Raw genomic sequence first — 19,601 nt, 5'->3', positions numbered from 1 at the left:
CCAGGGAATTCCTAGATGCATGGCACTCATCCACAGATTCAGTCAATAAGCACATCGACCTGAACCCAATATACCGACCACTGCAACGGACAGCTGGAACTGACAACCGGAAGCGGCAGAGACAAACCACTATAAATGCCGGAGGAAACATCACAGAAGTGCTTCATAGGAGGCTCCCAAGCACTGAGGATGTCACCTAGACATGGGACGAAACATCTGCAACACAAATTCCCAGTTCGGCGAACAGAACCACAACAACGAGCACCCGAGCTACAAATCTTCTCACAAACATTGCACCAGTGATGCTCAGCAGTCCTTTCCAGAGATCATAACATTTACACATCTTCACAACAGGGAAGCAGTGGCAACTGGCAGATACCACAGAAGTATATAAATAAGTAGATTTACTAATTTTCCATTTGTAGCACCCTCAGGTGTCTTAGCTCTGGGGAATCTGACAGATCAGTCTGCAATGCTACTGTTTCCTTTGGGGCCATTTAAGAATACACAGGGCTGCTCCCCATCGGTGAAGTCATCAGAATAGCATTGGTGGGAATTCCCAACTCAGAAAAAAAATCCATCAATTAATGAAAATATCAAATACATTTATGATAAATGAATTAAGTTTTGATGAGATAGTACTTTAAACAAAATTTACTCCCCCAAGGATTTCCCATTTAATTGTTTCAATCATAGTAACTGTGGTTTTTTTTTTATTTTAAACTACCTTGATCGAGCTTCCAGATCTGTATTTGAATTTAATTTAACAAAGTGTGTGACATCAGCAATGTGAACTCCCAGCTCTAGATTGTCATTAACTAATCTGCGAACAGATAATGCATCATCCACATCCTCACAATCCTTGGGGTCAATGCTGAACACCAGATGAGTGTTCCTTAAATCAACTCTCTGGGCTTGCTCCTCCGTATCAATCTTCCAAGGATTCTCGGGAGTGTTCACTGGCATCTCACGCAGCTACAGAGTGTAACAAACAAGTTAAAAACATATACTGTATAGTGAACATTATAGGTTGTTCTGTTATAACGCGACAGTTGTGTTACTCTGCAACATCGTGCCATGGAAAACCACTGTAGAAAAGTGCACTGCCGAAGATCGCTAATAGAAAATCTCTATACCCGTTCAGTAGAAAGTTTGCAACATCCAAATAATGTCCACAATTCGCCAATCACGTTATAGCCAATTTGCGCTGACCAAACATGCGTTATAACAGAAAGACCTGTATTTCAATTTTCATTTCAGTAAAAGAAAAGTTCAACTATTTTATGTTTAATTTTTCCTTTTCAGATACACACATGGTATAGATTCATCAGCAAGCCTATGTCTCTGTTTTGAACAATAAATACAAATCAAGTTTCTTTAACACCACCCCAATGCACTACAGTCCAATAATCTGTGATCTCTGCCAGTCTGACTTAGGAACAGTGACCAGGGACAAAGAAGAATTCAAAGATTAACTCCGTAATCTCTCCACAACTCGGAAATGCAGGAGGGAATATGCCTGTCCTCCAGTTTTGTGCCTTCCTCCAACACTGTGTTTAAGATTGGTGAACTCACTTCAATGAATTGTGAAACAAGCTATCTTCAGCTATTTCATAAATGACCTTCTTTCCAGCATAAAGTCAGAGGCCAAAGCTAGAGAAGCATGTACAGCTCTGGAATGCACATTAAAAGGAGGGAGTTGACTGCATCGGAGAGGGTGCAGAGGAGAATTATCAGAATTTGCCTGGGCTGCAGAGTTTTAATTATGAGAGTTTGGATAGAATGGGGTTTGTTTATCTTAGAGCAGAGTAGCCTGATGTGAAACATGATTGAAATATATAATCATATGAGGGGCATAGACAAGGTAGACAGGAAGGAATCTTTCTCCTTGCTGGAGGGATCAGTGACTAGGAAGCACAGATCTAAGGTAAGGATTTGAGACTTAGAGAGGATGTGAGGAATTTTTTTTTCCACTCAGTGGGTGGACAAAATCTGGAACTCACTGACTTTAAGGTTGGTAGAATCCAGATTGTAAGTTTGCTTGCTGAGCTGGAAAGTTTGTTTTCAGACATTTCATCACCGTGCTAGGTAATATCATAAATGAGCCTTCAGTGAAGCACGGTGTTATGTCCTACTTTCTATTTACATATCTTGGTCCGAGACTGAAATAGAAAGCAGGACATAACACTAGTGGTTCACTGCAGGCTCACTGATGATGCTACCTAGCATGGTGACGAAATGTCTCAAAACAAAATCTTCAGCTCAGCGAGTAAACTTACATAGAACATAACATCGCAATACAGGCCCTTCGGCCCTGGATGTTGTGCCAACCAGTCAACCTGAGCTACAAATCTTCTCTAAACATCGGTGGTAGAAACCCTTGTAACACTTATGAAGTATGTAGATGCACTCTTGTAATGCCAAGGAAGATCAAGGCTTTGGGCTAAGTGATAGAAAATAAGATTGGAATAGCTAGGTGGTTGTTTTTGACCAGTACAAACTCAATGGGCCATTCTTTCCAATATGTGTCTATGGATGTTTGTTGATAATTGCACAGTGTACAGCACCATTCATACTTCCTCACATACTGAAGCAGTACATGTTCAAATGCAGCAAGATCTGACCAATATCCAGACTTGGACTGATAGGAAGCAAGCAACGTTTACATTAGACAAGTGCTAGGCAAAATCACCTCCAACAAAACAGGATCTAACCACTGTCTCTTGACATACAATGGCATTACTATCACTGAATACCCCATTATCAACTTCTTGATGGTTACAACTGAGCAAAAACTGAATGGACTAGCCATATAAATACAGTGGCTGCAAGAGAAGATCAGAGGCTAGGAATTCTGCAAATCACTTCCTGACTCCCCAAAGCATGTTTGCCATCTACAAGGTCCACGACAGGAGTGTGACCAAGTACTCCACTTTTGCCTGGAAAGCTGCAACTCCAACAACATTCAAGAAGTGTGAACTATCTAGGAAAAAGTAGACAGCTTGATTGACACTACAAATCCAAACATTCACTCCCTCCACCACTGATGCTTAACAGCAACAGTATACACTATCAACATGATGCAGTGCAGAAATTCACTAGGACTCCTTAGGTAGCATTTTCCAACCTATGACCACCACAATTTAGAAGGACAAGGGCAGAAGATACATGGGAGTACCACTACCTGCAAGTTCCCCATTAAACTATTCACCATCCTGACTTGGAAATACATTATCATTCCTTTGGTCACTGAGTCAAAATCCTGGAACTCCCTCTCGAACAGCACTATAGGTCTACCTACAACAAACAAACTGTGTCTTCAAGAAGACACTTACCACCACCTTCGCAAGGGAACAAGGAGTGGACAATAAATGGCCAGTGACAACTACATCCCAAGAAGGAATAAAATAAATGCATTGAGCCAAAGGGCAGTCCTTAACCATGACATTTTTATAATACACAAAGTGGATTATTGATTTCTCCTTAGGACATGAATATGATCTAACTACACTCTGGGACTCAAAGCCTCTCTTACAATTCTGCTTTTTCACAGAACCTAGAGGCTCACATACAACTAAATTCAAATCTTCTCCAGACACAATATTTTTACATCAAAATGCTTATTTTTCATCTTGATATCGTCCTTTACCTCAACACCTTACCGATGTCAGGGCACGACTAACGAGTAGCAACATGCAACTTTAGCCAAAGCTGAATATTCTTCAACTGCAGTTGCTGGAGATCTAATACAAAAAGACCATAAAGTACTGGAGTAGAATTAGGTCATTCGGCCCATAGATTCTGCTCCACCATCCAACCACGGTTGATACATTTTGCAACCCCATTCTCCTGCTTTCACTCTGTAACCCTTGATCCCACTACAAATCAAGAACTGATTAAAAACTGTCAATGCCGGAGAAACTTGCCAGGTCCAATTTCAAAGAAAAGTTATATTTGACTTGAAACGTTAACTCAAGTTTCTTACTCCACAGATACTGCTGGACCAGCAGAGTTTCCCCAGCACTTCTGTTGTTAAAATCGGCATCAAGTCAGCATAGATTGGAGTTTAAATTGGAGACCTTCCTAGGTATGTATTGGCTCAATACCAGGTTATACCATGCAATTACCCACTAAGATAAAATAAACTTGCATTATTGTAGCACCTTCCACATTTGTAAAGCATCTTAAAATACTTTTGCAAACAATTACCTCTGAAGTGTTGTCACTGTTGTTACGCAGTCAAACAATGGCAGATTTCTACAACTAGCCCTAAGATAAATGACAGCTTCACTTATTTTCAATTGTATTTGTCGAGGAATTAATGTTGGTCACAGAGTATGCAGAAATGCTGCAGTTGTTTTTCAAATTCTGCCATATTTAAATAAATACCTACCTGAATATACAGGCTGAGATTAATTTAAGGTAGCATCTTTGGCAATGCAGCAATGCCTCAGGACAATAGTAAAGTAGTATCCTAGATTTTGCAGTCATATAATTTGAAGCAGGAATTGTATCCACATCCTTCTGTTTCTGAAGCACTGTCTGCTGCACTGAGCCAAAATAACGCACAACACTTTATCAAATGAATATCTGCTGTATGAGAAGATAGGTGTGCTACTTGCTGCTCCTTGGATGCTGCCTGAACTGCTGTGCTCTTCCAGCACCACTAATCCAGTACTTGGTTATAGTGACAAAGTCCATCCTTTGGACTACTGAATGTCCAATAATTAGTTTTGTCATTTATGTTTAAAATTCAAGCTCTATTGTATAGAATCAGTGTACATGAATTCTACTGTTAACAACATCAATTAAAGAATTACATTTCTTTAAATGATAAGATTATATAAAAAGGTTAACCTGGGCTTCAGAGAAAGGGTTAACTGAAATATTGTTTTCAACAAGAATAGCTGCAATTTCTGTCTCAAGGTCACCAGCTCTTCCAAGAACCTTCACAAAGTGTCCATTGGGATAAAGAGAAGTGGAATCCCAGGAATCAATGCGTACAATAATTCGACAATCCTGTGTAATTGGGAAAATTAAAAAAAATAAGCCTTCTTTTTGAGTATTGCAATACTCCAATATTGATAAATATGTACAAGTACAGTGCCTAAAAGACAGAGTAGCAATTCTCTTTCGTGCACTTCACTCCAGGTACATACTTAATTCAACCAACAGAATATAATTCTACATTTCCACAGCTGCAGGGTGGCAATTGAATAGAGTTGGACAGAAGAAAGAAAACAAATAAAACAGAAATCAAGAAAAAAACTACACAATAACAATCTCCTTGATACAAAAATAGATTCTGAAAGGATAAGGATCCAAGAGATGCTATTGTGCCAAACATCTACAACATACCTCATCTGAAAAGACAATACTGAAAAATTAAAAAGTCCAATGGAAATAAGTTACAATGATCCATTCTATATGAATGATAAGGTGCCTTCCTACCTTATGGGTGAGATTCTCAATGATTACTTTGCATCAGTGTTCACTGAGGAGAGGAACATGATGAATCTTGAAGTTAGAGGTAGAAGTTTGTTTATTCTGGATCATGTTGACATAAGGAGGGAAGATGTGTTGTGTAGGCTAAAGGATGTTAAGATGGACAAATCCCCAGGACTGGATGGGATCTATCCCAGGATGCTGAGGGAGACGAGAGAGGAAATAGCTGGGGCCCTGACAGATATCTTTGTAGCATCCTTAAATACAGGTGAAGTGCTGGAGGATGGGAGGGTTTCTCATGTTGTCTCCTGCACAAGGGTAGTAGGGATATTCCAGGTAACTACAGACCAGTGAGTCTCATATGTCAGTGGTGGGAAAGCTGCTGAAGAAGGTACTGAGGGATAAAATCTATTTATATTTGGAAAAGAACGGGTTTATCAGTGATAGGCATCATGGTTTTGTGCAGGGTAGATCGTGCCTTACCAACTTAATAGAGTTCTTTGAGGAAGTGACCAAGTTGATAGACGAAGGAAGGGCTGTAGATGACATATACATGGACTTTAGTAAGGCATTTGAGAAGGTTCCCCATGGTAAACTAATGGAGAAAGTAAAGTCACATGGTATGCAAGGTGTTCTAGTTAGGTGGATAAAGAACTGATTGAGCAACAGGAGACAGAGTAGTAGTTGAAGGAAGTTTCTCAAAATGGAGAAAGGTGACCAGTGGTTTTCCACAGGGATCAGTGCCGGGGCCACTGTTATTTGTGATATACATAAATGATCTGGAAGAGGGCAATGTTGGTCTGATCAGTAAGTTTGCAGATGACACGAAGATTGGTGGAGTAGCAGAAAGCATAGAAAGAATACAGGAGAATACAGATAGACTGGAGAGCTGGTGGAGGAGTTCAACTCAGGAAAATGTGAGGTGATGCATTTTGGGAAGTCCAATTCTAGAGCGAACTATGCTGTGAACGGAAGAGCCTAGGGAAGAGTTGATGAGCAGAGAGATCTGAGAGTTCAGGTCCATTGTATTCTGAAGGTGGCTGCACACTTGGATAGAGTGGTCAAGAAAGCATTTGGTATGCTTGCCTTCATTGGGTGGGGTATTGAGTATAAGAGCTGGCAAGTCATGTTAAAATTGTACAAGACTGGTTCAGCCACATTTAGAATACTGTGTACAATTTTGGTCGCCACATTACCAAAAGGACGTGGACGCTTTGGAGAGGGTGCAGAGGAGATACACAAGGATGTTGCCTGGTATGGAAGGTGCTAGCTATGAAGAGAGGTTGAATAGGTTAGGATTGTTTTCATTAGAAAAAAGAAGATTGAGGGGATACCTGATTGAAGTCTACAAAATCATGAAGGGTATAGACAGGGTGAATAGAAAAAAGCTTTTTCCCAGGGTGAGGGATTCAATAATGAGAGATCACGCGTTCAAGGTGAGAGGTGAGAAGTTTAAGAGGGATACATGCGGAAAGTACTTTACACAGAGGGTGGTAGGTGTCTGGAACACGTTGCCAGCAGAGGTAGTAGAGGCAGGCACGGTAGATTCATTTAAAGTGCGTCTGGACAAATGCACAAGTAGTTGGGGAGCAGAGGGATACAGATGCTTAGGAATTGGGCGATAGGTTTAGACATTGGATTTAAATCGACTCAGGCTTGGAGGGCTGAAGGGCCTGTTCCTGAGCTGTGAATTTTCTTTGTTCTCACAGACATGCTTCATAATATGCACAAAGTTCATGAACCTCAAATATCAAGAGTTTTTGCCAGGGGTGCAAGAGTAGCAAATTTATTTATAATTCCCACCTGCAGGGATTCAGCTTGCTGGGTGCTGATCCTTATTCTAGGAATTCTATAATCCCAAGGTGTCACTAGGATCTTCCGAACATTTTTACCCTGAGATTGTATATCTTCTTTTGGTGGAAAGGATGCAACATAATCTCGCCAGTTCCTCTGAATAATTCCAACCACTTTACCTATAGATGAAAAGGCAATGTTAATTTGAATCTGTTAGCAAAAATGTAGGTGACATTTTCATCTTTTAACACTGTTGTTTTGTTCACATTGGATTACTACTTAAGGAAAATAGCTAGGGGATGAAGTAATTAGCTGTAAAACTTAGTCAGGGAAATTAGACACTTGCACTTCTACCATTTTCTCTTCTTACTAATGACTAAAAACCAGAAGGGAAAGATTTAAAAGGGACCTAAGGGGCATTTTTTCTTTAAACGCAGAGAGTGATGTGTACATGGAATGAGCTACCAGAAGAAGTACAAATACAACATTTAAAAGGCATTTGGATGGTTATATGAAAAGAAAGAGTTTAGAGGGATATGGGCCAAATGCTGGCAAATAGGACTGGATTTATTTAGGATATCTGGTCTGTATGAACAATTTGGACCCAAAGGTCTGTTTCTGTGCTGTATATCTCTATGACTCCACAGCACAAACTCTTCTGTTGTCCTGGGTTAGCAATACACATTTCTAATAATAACGTATGCTATTCAGAATGGGCTGTTGTGAGGTCAGGTTTCAGTTCCAAATGTAAGAATGTTTACTACGGGGGACTGGTTTTTGAACATTTTCCTCACAAATCAGAATAGACAACATACAGGAAAGAACTTCCAAATATAAATACTGAATCTCAATTTTAACTGAAGATGAAAAGATCTACAACACAAAGCTCTAAAAACCTTGCAAGTATGGCTATTAGTACGACTGCCAAGCAGAAGCAATCATAGCATCTCTTGATTGCCATTCCCTTGAAACATTCAAGGACTGTTTACTTAGATTGTTGAAAAAGGAAACTGGTTTACACTTAAATGCGAATTGATTAGTTGATCAATCGTATCCTACCTGTAGCCATTGGTTCACTTTCAGTTTCTTCAGCTGTCTTCTCCTCAGACTCCTTCTCACATAACACAGAAACTCTTCCCTTCCATTCATTCCTTGGCAGCAATTCGACAGCTACTACATCACCTTGAATGGCACGGTTTCGAGCCTTAGTGCCACAGATGAGGATGTCCATTTCAAGTTCTGGCAGACAACAGCAAACAAACTGGTACTAACAAATCACCTTTTCGAGAATTTATTTTTAGAAAAAGCCTAGTAAAATTACCTGATTTTTTGTTAGTGAATCCTTGAGTACGAACAAAGGCTTCCAACTGAGATCTGTGTTTGTTGACATTTAAAACACCCTAAGAATATAAAACAAATCCACTATTAATCCTAAAATGTGCAGGTTAGGTGGATTGAGCGTGGGAAATGCAAGGTTACAGGGATAGAGTAGTGGCTGGGTCTAGGTGGCATGCTCTTCAGAGGTTTGGTGTGGACTTGATGGGTGGAATGGCCTGTTTCCACAGAATTGGGATTCTACAACTATGTAAATTGTTTAAGAGTAGGGTTATGCTAGTTGGCATAATTTTCACTGATTTTCCATACATCTGCTGCACATTTGGCTGTTACAGACTGATAAAAACGAGGAAACAAAGGTTGGAAAAAGTTTCTGATTCCTAATATTGGGGAACCTTGGCTATAAGCAGAAACAAATAATGACTGAAAGAGCTTCAATGATTCCACCATGTTAAGTTACTAAATGGAGCGGACTTAGCTGATTTTCCTGAACTTATCATCAACGCTCATGATTTTTTAAAAACATTAAATTTGTTTTAAAACATTCTTCCAAAAACAAATCAATATTCAATACATTAAGTTTAATCTTCATTTAGTACAGGAAAAAAAAATCAAGAAAAAAAAAGTTTGCTCCCTTGTATTAAGCATGCTCAATGTGATCAGCTTCTTTGAATAAGTTTTGAGCAGTGCAGAACACAGCATCCAGGCTTAGGCTGAAAAGAGACAGATAACATTCTTGCCATAGAAAATGACTATCTTTGACAAAAGAGAATCTAACTATTTGTCCTTCATGTTCAGTGGCACTACCATCACCAAATCCCCCACTATCAAGAAACTGGGGTTACCACTGACCAGAAACTGAACTGGATCAGCCCTATAAATATGATGGCTACAAATGCAGGTTAGAGACTAAGAATTCTACAGTGATTAACTCACCTGTCTTCATAATGCCTGCCTACTATCTGCCAGGCACAAGTAGAGAATATGATGAAAGGCATTCCACTTGCTTAGATGTGTGCTGTACCAGCAATACTCAAGAAGCTCAACACGGTTCAGGACGAAGCAACTTGCTCTTTTTTGGCACTACGTATTTACTTGCTTCATCACTGCAGCACAGTGGCTGTCATGCAGCCATCTATAATATGCACGGCAGTGATCTGACAAGACTCCCTCAGCAGCACCTTTGAAATCAGTGACCTCTACCAACTAGAAGGAAAAGAGTACCAGACAGATGGAAGCACCACCTGCAAGTTCCTTCCTAAGTTGCACATCATTCTGGCCTGCAATTATATCACTGTTCCTTCATTTTTGCTGGATCAAAATCCTTGACATCCCTTCCTAATAGAACTGTGGCTGTCCTACTGAGCCAGGAACTACAGTGATTTAAGAGGCAGGTCACTACCACCTGCTCAAAGGCAGCTAGGGATAGGTAATAAATGCTGGCCCAACCAGTGACACCAATATCCCATAAACCAATAAAACAAAATAATTCTGAATCTTGGTATGAAGACACAATGTTTTGTGAAGTTCAAAAGGAACATTCTGTTATCATGTGCCCACGATTGTTATTTAAGAGACTTTATCTGTGAGCTTACCTGCACATATCTCCCGGATTTGATGCCAGCTTCCAGTATTTCAAGAGGGAGATGTTCTGAATATTCTTTCCTATTCTTTTCCTGATTTTCACTTTCTCTTTCTTTCCGAGACTGAACAATAGAGTCGTACAGTTGATGTACGGCTTCCAAGTCAGGCCAAAAGTTCTCCAAATAACTCTGAAAAGAATGATGGTGATAAGAGCACAGGCTCGTGTTCATTTCCCAAAACTGCAGAATTTCCTTCAAAGGTATGTCAATGCACTAATGCCGGTAACGCAGAATAGCACAAGAATTCACTTCCAAGATGGACAAGTCAATCATAAGCTAAGGTGCTTATAAAATGCAGTTTCCAAAATGCACATACATTGCATTCACAACAAAATGACATTGAATACTGAGGGTGTAAGTGGAATTTTGGGCTTTATGAGTAGCCATGTCACTAGTGTGTTTAGACTTTGCTCCACACCAGGAATCGTCCTAGTGACCTTCTCGGAAATGCCTCCAATGCAATTACATCTTTCCTTAAATAAGGGACCAAAACTTAACACAGTACTCCAGATGTGGTCTCACTAGCATCTTGTAAAGTTGCAACAAGACTTCCCCACACTTAATATTCCAAACCTTTTGAAATAAAGGCCAACATTCCACTAATGTTCCCGATTACCTGCCGCAACTGAATGCAAGCTTTCTGTGTTTTGTGTACAAGTCACTCCCAAATCCCTGTGTGTTGCAGCTTTCTGCAATTTTGCTCCATTTAAATAATATTCTATTCTTTTGTTCTCCCTTCCAAAATAAATAACTTCGCACTTTCTTACATTATACTGTATTTGCCAACTTTTTGCTCGCTTACTTAATCTATCAATATCTTTCTTAGTGTCATCTTCAAATTTGGCTATCATTCATTTTCTTCCTCCAAGTCATTTATACTGTAAACAGTTGTGATCCCAGCACTGATCCATGTCAAACTCCACTGGTCACAGGCCACCAAGCTGAAAAAGAACACCTTATTCCCATTTGCAGGGTTAGAAGGATAGAGCAGGAAAATGGGTCTGACTAGACTGTGAAGACACAGACTTGAAGAACCAAGATGTGTAGGTTAGGTGGATTAGCCGTGGGAAATGCAGGCTAATGCGGACACGCTAGGGGGATGGATCTGGGTGGGATGCTCTTCAGAAGATTGGTGTGGAGTCAATGGGCTAAATGGCCTGCTTCCACACTATGAACCAAATAGCTGTTGCTCAATGATTTGGCACAGAAGTGGGAAATACCTTTCATCACAAAGACTCTGTAACCCAACAGAGCAAGCACCAGTGAAATTAAAGACCTCTGCTGGCTACAGCAGAAAATCAAAACCATCCTTTTCAATCTGGTCCATTCCCAGTAGTGACACACCTTTTACAAATGACTCTTAAAAACATGTTTCTTAATATGAGACAGTCTACAATCTGAGGTATGCTTCCACAATTCTGAAAGTATAATTGGGCCAAGTTGTGTAAAAGGTTTCAGACATTACAAGTCTTCTGGAACCTACTGATTGAAGGAAAAATGTTAATCAAAATTCTGCATCCCTCCTTGTTTCCAATTAAGATATTTTCAATAACACAAGTGCCACCTAGGGTGACAATAAAGAATTACTATCAACAGATACATTTCTTTGCAAAGTAGAAAGCAATTCTTAATTCAACTGATTAATAATTGGAAAACATATGTAAACATGAATGGCAAAATGAACAGATATGGTCGAGGGGAGCACAGGCATGAAGGATGAGCACAGAAAGAGAAGCAAGTTAATTGAAGTCAAAGAGACTATTTTTTCTGCAGATTTAGCAGCACTAGTGTTTTCTAGCCCAAGGTTAAGTGTTTTGAGTGACAACTCCTGAAATGAATAGTTGCTGATGTTAGTTATTGAGAATTATTAAGATGGAAGGTAGGTTTAAATGAATATAAAATTTTGCACCAGAACTGCAAGTTTTTGCAAAATGTCAAATGTAATCATACTTAGCACCTCCAGAAGGTACAATGAATATAATATTATTAGCATTTACCCAACTCCCAGCTTTGGACCTCATTGAAGTAGTCACCTGAAACATTAATTCTGTTCCCAACTGTACTTAAAAACTTCCCATTCCTTGCCTCTTATAGAGTAAAAGATGTACAGCACTGAAACAAACCCTTCAATCTAACTCATCCACGCCGCCCAGACATTTTCAATTAATCTAGTCCCAGTTGCTATCATTTGGCCCATATCCCTCTAAACCCTTCCTATTTATATATCCATCCAGATGCCTTTTAAATGTTGTAATTGTATCAGCCTCCACTACTTCTCCTGGCAGTTCATTCCCTACATGCACTACCCTTTTTAAATCATTCCCCTCTCACCATAAACCCAAGCCCTTTAGCTTTGGACTCTCCTACCTTGGGGAAAAGGTGTTGACTATTCGCCCTATCCATGCCCCTCATGACTTTATAAAACTTTATAAGGTCACCCCTCAGCCTCCAAAGCTCTAGGGAAAACAGCCCCAGCCTATTCAGCCTTGCCCGATAATTCAAACCCTCCAACCCTGGCAACACCTTGTAAATGTTTTTTGAACCCTTTCAAATTTCATAACATCCTTCCTATAGCGGGGAGACCAGAATTGCATGCAGTATTCCAAAAGTGGCCACCCAATGTCCTGTACATCCTCAACATGACCACCCAACTCCTACACTCAATCCAATAACCAATAAAGGCAAACATACTAAACGTCTTCTTCACTATCCTATCTACCTTAGACTCCACTTTCAAGGAACTATTAACCTGCACTCCAAGGTTTCTGTTTGGCAAAAATCCCCAGGACCTTACCATTAAGTATATAAGTCCTGCCCTGATCTGCTGTCTGAAATGCAGCACCTCACATTTATCTAAATTAAACTCCATTTGCAACTCTTTGGGCCCATCTGATCAAGATCCCATTGTACTTTGAAGTAACCTTATTCACTGTCCACTATACCTCCAATTTTGGTGTCATCTGCAACGTTACTAACCACCTCTTATGTTCACATCCAAATTATTTATATAAATGATGAAAAGCAATGGAGCCAGCACCAATCCTTGTGGCACACCTCTGGTCACAGGCCTCCAATCTGAAAACCAACCCTCCACCATCACCCTCTGTTTTCTACCTTCAAGCCAGTTCTGTATCTAAGTGGCTAGTTCTCCCTGTATTCCATGTGACCTAACCTTGTTAACCAGTCTACCATGAGGATCCTTGTTGTAGGCCTTACTGAAGTCAGTATAGATCACATCCACCTCTCTGCCCTCATCAATTCTCTTTGTTATTTCTTCAAAACACGCAATTAAGTTAGTGAGACAAGATTTCTTATGTACAAAGCTATGTTGACTGTTCTTAATCAGTCTTTGCCTTTCCAAATACAAGTAAATCCTGTCCCTCAGGATTCCCCCCAACAACTTGCTCACCACCAATGTCAGGCTCACTGGTCTATAGTTCCCTGACTTTTCCTTACTACCTTTCTGAAATAGTGGCACCACGTTAGCCAACCTCCAGTCTTCTGGCATCTCACTCGAGGCTATTGATGATACAAACATCTCAGCAAGGGGCCCAGCAATCACCTCCCTGGCTTCCCACAGAGTTCTAGGGTACACGTGATCAGGTCCCAGGGATTTATTCACCTTTATGCATTTTAAACTGCCCAGCACCTTCTCCTGTAATATGGACATTTTTCAAGATGTCGCTATTTATTTAGCTACATTCTATAACTTCTATATCCTTCTCCACAGTAAACACTTGACGCAAAATACTCATTTAGTACCTCCCCCCATCCACTGCGGTTTCAAATAGGTGGCCTTGCTGATCTTTAAGGAGACCTATTCTCTCCATAGTTACCCTTTTGTCCTTAATGTATTTGTAGATTCTCCTTTGGATTCTCCTTAACTCTATTTGCCAAAGTTATCTCATGTCCCATTTTTGCTCTCCTGATCTTCCTCTTAAGTGCACTCCTCCTGCTTTTATACTTTTCTTGGGATTCACTCGACCTCTGCTGTCTATACTTGACAGATAGGATAGTGAAGAAGGCATTTGGTATGCTTTCCTTTATTGGTCAGAGCATAGGAGTTGGGAGGTCATGTTGCGGCTGTACAGGACGTTGGTTGGGCCACTCTTGGAATATTGCGAGTAATTCTGGTCTCCTTCCTATTGGAAGGATGTTGTGAAACTTGAAGGGGTTCAGTTCAGATTTACAAGGATGTTGCCAGGGTTTGAATGACTTGAGCTATAGGGAAAGGCTGCAAAGGCTAGGGCTGTTTTCCCTGAAGCGTCAGAGGCTGAGGGGCATGGATAGAGAAAACAGACAAAGTCTTTTCCCTGGGTGGGGGAGTCTAGAACTAGAGGGCATAGGTTTAGAGTGAGAGAGGAAAGATATAACAGGGATCTAAGGGGCAATTTTTTCACACAGAGGGTGGTGCGCGTATGGAATGAGCTGCCAGAGGAAGTGGTGGAGGCTGGTACATTGCAACATTGAAAAGGCATCTGGATGGGTATATGGATAGGAAGGGTTTAGAGGAATATGGGCCAAGTACCGGCAAATGGGACTAAATTAGTTTGGGATATCTGGTCAGCATGGACGAGTTAGACTGAACGGTCTATTTCCGTGCTGTACATTTCTATGACTCTATATGCTTCCTTCTGTTTCTTGATCAAAATCTTAATTTCTCTAGTCATTCAGCATTCCCTACACTAACCAGCCTTACCTTTCACCCTAACAGGAACATACTGTCTCTGGTCTCTCATCTCATTTTTGAAGGCTTCCCATTTTCCAGCTGTCCCTTTACCTGCAAACATCCACCCCCAATTAACTTTTGAAAGCTCTTGCCTAATACCATCAAAATTGGCCTTCCTCCAGTTTAGAACTTTACCTTTTAGATTTGGTCTATTCTTCTCCATTACTATTTTAAAACTAATAGAATTATGATCATTGGCCCCAAAGTGCTCCCCCACTGACAGCTTAATCACCTACCCTGCCTTATTTCCCAAGTGTAGGTCAAGTAAGTCTAGTCCTGATGGAGGGTTTTCACCTGAAGCATTGACTTTCCTGCTCCTCAGATGCTGTCTGACCTGCTGTCCTCTTCCAGCTTCACACCTATCAACTTTGACTTCTAGCATCTGCAGTCCTTACTGTCTCCTAGGTCACGTTTTGCACCTTCTTTTGTACCTTGTATTGAATCAGAAAATATTTTGATCACACTTTACAAATTCCTCTCCATCTAAGCTCTTAGCACTGTGGTAGTCCCAGTCTATGTTTGGAATGTTAAAATCCCCTACCATAACCACCCTATTACTCTTACAGATAACTGAGATATCCTTACAAATTTGTTTCTCCATTTCCCACTGACTTTTGGGAGGGTCTATAGTACAATTCTAATAAGGTGATCATCCCTTTCTTATTTCTCAGTTCCACCCAAATAACTTCTCTGGACGTATTCCCAGGAATATCCTCCCTAAGTACAGCCCTAATGTTACCCCTAATCAAAACATAACAATAAATGCAACCTCTTCTTTATTCCTCTTTAATCATTAGCTCAGGAGACATAGAATATCTCAAGAGCAAAGTTGAAAAAAATAAACTTTTATTGAAAACAATAGTGAAATGGCTAATTGATTGGAAGGACTTTTTTGTAACATCAGTGTAAATAATGATGCACAATATTATAAATGGGTAGTGCTACTTGTAGCCTTTATTCATTGTATAGTTTCGGTCATGAATTAAACAAGTTGTGGCCAAGGAAGTGGATAGTATTTTCGATGATGGTTCAAATAAAATTGGACATTGTCAAGAGACCAGATTTGGAGGAATGCAGATTCCAGGGTTGGAGGAGCTTAGAATTAGGGAGAGGCCAGAGTAAGGAAGATTTGAATACAAAGATCAGAATTTTCAAATTGAGGCATTGCTTAACCAGGAGCCAGTGTGGGTCAGTAAGTACAGGGAGGATGGGTGAATTGGACTTGGTGTGATTAAAGACATAGGCAACACAATTTACACCTCAGGTTTACAGAAGGTGGAATGTAAATGGTTTGCAAGGAGTGTTTTGGAAGAGTCAGTGAGTTAACAAAGTCACGTACGAGGGCTCAAGTGGTAGATAAGCTGAGACCTGGTTAGAGTCAAAACGTCTGGCACTGGAAAAGCACAGCTGATCAGGCAGCATCCATGCAGCAGGAGAGTCAATGTTTAGGAATGATGACTCCTGATGAAGAGCTTATGCTCAAAACATCGACTTTCCTGCTGTTCAGATGCTGCCTGACTGGCAGTGCTTTTCCAGTGGTAGACTTTTTGACTCTGATCTCCAGCATCTGCAGTCTTCACCTTTACCCTGAGGCAGGGTTAGAGTCAAGTAATGTTACAAAGATGGACACAGACAGTCTTAGTGACTGTATGGCTATGTAATTGGAATTGAATATAACTGCAAGATTGCAAACTATCTAGTTCAGGCTACAGAGAATTACCAAGGAGAGAGAAGGAGTTAGTAATTTGGGAATGGAATTTGTTATAGCTTCAGAGAATACTGATCTTATAATTTTTGGAGATGGCTGATAAGTAAAACAACATTTTTGAAACAGTGGAGGTGATCCAAAAAGAAGACGGTGGTCAGTATAAATGTGGAATCTGATACTTCATGCCAGGATGATATTCTTAAGCAGCAGTATGTTGACAATCAATAGGAGAGTGTCAAGTTCTGAGCCTTCAGGTTACAATATGAGAGCAGATGAAAAGCCATTGCCAATGTAATGGAGAGAGAAATAACTGGAGAATAGAATAGACTCCTTTCATGAAATGGAAAGATTAAATGTTAGGGCTCAGTTTTCATGACTGAGATTGATAGGTCTTCACAAACAGAACCAAGATAAATGGTGTGAAGATGCCAGTGTTACACTGGGGTGGACAAAGTCAGAAGTCACACGACACCAGATTATAGTCCAACAGGTTTATTTGTAATCATAAGCTTTCAGAGCGCGGCTCCTTTGTCAGGGGAAGAGTTGATACGTGGTATCTCTAAAGTGATGCGTACAGTCAATGGTACCTGTCTCTGTGAGGAAGCCTGTCACAAAGCTACATGCCTGCTTCAGATTCCAGAGGAATATCCAGTAAAAAGGAAAGATCCCTAGAAATGAATATCCTTGTTACACTGGACCTCCATTTGAGTTTTACAAGTTGGGTAGAAACAGTATGTACCTTTTGCAAATTTTACTATTATTTTTCGTTCTGGGAGCTACTTCTCTCTGGAGTGAAACATTTTCAGCTCGCTTGGAAGACAGGCCCTTACAGAGCTCCCAATGCAACTGAAAGATTGAGCAAATATCACCTACTTCATCCTGGAAGGAGTCCAATACTTTGAGGATGATGGCCATAGTCACCCTCCCAGCCTCCAGGTAGCATTATCCTTCCCTGAGTTGGCTGCTATTTTGTAACAAATATGTAATTGCCGCCAGAACCAATACATATCTGGGGCTTTCAGAGCTCCCAGACCAGCAGGATGTAGATAGGCAAGAGACTTGGTCAGAGAAATAGCAGATGGAGTCTAATTCGGACAAATGCAAGGTGATGCATTTTAGGAGATCTAATACAGGAGGGAAGTATACAGTAAATAGTAGAACCCTTAGTAGCATCAATATACAGAGGGACATAGGCAATACAAGTGATAAGATAGTCAAGAAGGCATACTTGCCTTCATCGACTGGGACATAGAGCATAAAAATCGGCAAGTCATGTTGCCGTTGTATAGAACTTTATTCTAAATGTGACCTAACTCATGTATTCAGTTCTGGTCAGCACACTGCTAGAAGGATGTGGAGGCTTTGAAGAGGGTACAGAAATTGCTTACTCAGATATTGTCTAGTTTGCAACGTTTTAGCAATGAAGCAAAATTGGACAAGCTTGAATTGATTTCCCTTGAGGGGAGATCTGATAGAAGCTTACAAAATTATGGACAGAATGGACAGTCAGAGTCTTGTTCCCAAGATAGGACATAGGTTTAAGGTAAAAGGGGGTAAGTTTAAAGATGATGTGAGAGTTACAGAGGGTGGTAAGTGCCTGGAATGCACTACCAAAGGAAGTGGCGGAGATGTATACAACAGCAACATTTAAGAGGAATCTTGACAAATTTATGATTAGGCAGGGAATCGAGGGATATGGACCACGTAGAGACAAAAGGTTTTTAGTTTAGAAAGACATTGTATTTTGGTGCAGTCTTGGTGGGCCAAAGGGCCTGTTCTTGTGCTGTACTTTTCTTTGTTCTTGTTCATGCAACTCTACCCTAACACTGGAGCTCAATGAGATCAATGATGAAGCACAAAAGTGGGCTATACCTTAAATGATATGACAAATACTCCTTCTGTTTCACTTCCATATTTTTGAATGGCTTCTGGATCCTCGGTTACCATAACAACTGGCATCAATCCTGCAAGATGATTGTAATACCAGACTGTGGCATAGTAAATACACCTGGAATAAATAATTTGTGTTTTTATTATTTCCTTTGTTTGACTGAAATGTCTAATGTTTTGTTTAACGGTGGGCTGAAGAACATACAGGGTTTTCAATACTTATCAACTTCCAACTGAGCTCAGAATGCTTTTTTCCCAAAGTTCAAATTCTCTCCAAATCAAAATACAGACAGCAATGATCAAATGATAGTACCAGATAACCACAAAATAAAATATTTCACTCAACACAAAAAAAACCACATTTATCAATAACTTCTGCCCTCCTCCAACATATACGCCCCATACTAGACCTTTCAACAACGTAGAGATCGGGTATACATCCTCTCACACACAATTCCCACCAAGTCAAGAATCCATTCAAAAGCATTATGTTGTTATACTCAAATCAAACTCTCAACATTTTCCATTATAAAAAGACTAGAACATAGAACAATACAGCACAGAACAGGCCCTTCGGCCCACGATGTTGTGCCGAACATTTGTCCTAGCTTAAGCACCTATCCAATTGCCGATTAAAGATAATTACATATTTTCCAATGATATTGCCGGGCGACTGTGTGGAATGTGCACATTCTCCCGTGTCTGCATGGGTTTCCTCTGGGTGCTCTGGTTTCCTCTCAATCCAAAGGTTAGGTGAATTGGCCATGCTAAATTGCCCATAATGTTCAGGGATGTGTAGGTTAGGTGCATGAGTCATGGGAAATGCAGAGCAATAAGGTAGGGGAATGGGTCTAGGTGGGTTACTCTTGGAGGTGTGGAGCTGTTGGGCCAAATGGCCTGTTGAAAAAAATGAAGTTTTTCTCAGAACTGTACAAATTAATTTTCCTTTTCCCTATTCTAAATCTCTTGTGCTTAATCTTGTAATTATTGCGAAAGTGGTCTCATTTACATTGGGGAGACTGGCCGCTTACTTGCAGTGCACTTCAGAGGACATCTC

General features: G+C 40.3%; 1 protein-coding gene across 3 annotated transcripts in view; it reads right to left on the bottom strand.

Annotated features, from left to right (window-relative positions):
* The window catches only part of dis3l (DIS3 like exosome 3'-5' exoribonuclease), a 53,705-nt gene that overhangs the window by 16,837 nt on the left and 17,267 nt on the right, over positions 1-19,601 (bottom strand). For 2 of the 3 annotated variants that reach the window (XM_043677085.1, XM_043677086.1), the window contains exons 4-10: positions 18,527-18,662; positions 10,170-10,346; positions 8,561-8,639; positions 8,299-8,478; positions 7,249-7,418; positions 4,858-5,019; positions 728-975 (exon numbers count right to left, since the gene is read on the bottom strand). In XM_043677085.1, the coding sequence (XP_043533020.1) occupies positions 728-975; positions 4,858-5,019; positions 7,249-7,418; positions 8,299-8,478; positions 8,561-8,639; positions 10,170-10,346; positions 18,527-18,662 (1,152 nt within the window). The remainder of the gene's footprint in view (positions 1-727; positions 976-4,857; positions 5,020-7,248; positions 7,419-8,298; positions 8,479-8,560; positions 8,640-10,169; positions 10,347-18,526; positions 18,663-19,601) is intronic. The other variant, XM_043677087.1, reaches the window with a different exon arrangement.

This window comes from Chiloscyllium plagiosum, chromosome 36 (assembly GCF_004010195.1).
Source record: "Chiloscyllium plagiosum isolate BGI_BamShark_2017 chromosome 36, ASM401019v2, whole genome shotgun sequence".
Taxonomy (NCBI): domain Eukaryota; kingdom Metazoa; phylum Chordata; class Chondrichthyes; order Orectolobiformes; family Hemiscylliidae; genus Chiloscyllium; species Chiloscyllium plagiosum.
Note: the sequence above shows the minus strand (reverse complement) of the source record. Positions and strands in the feature narration are given on the sequence as shown.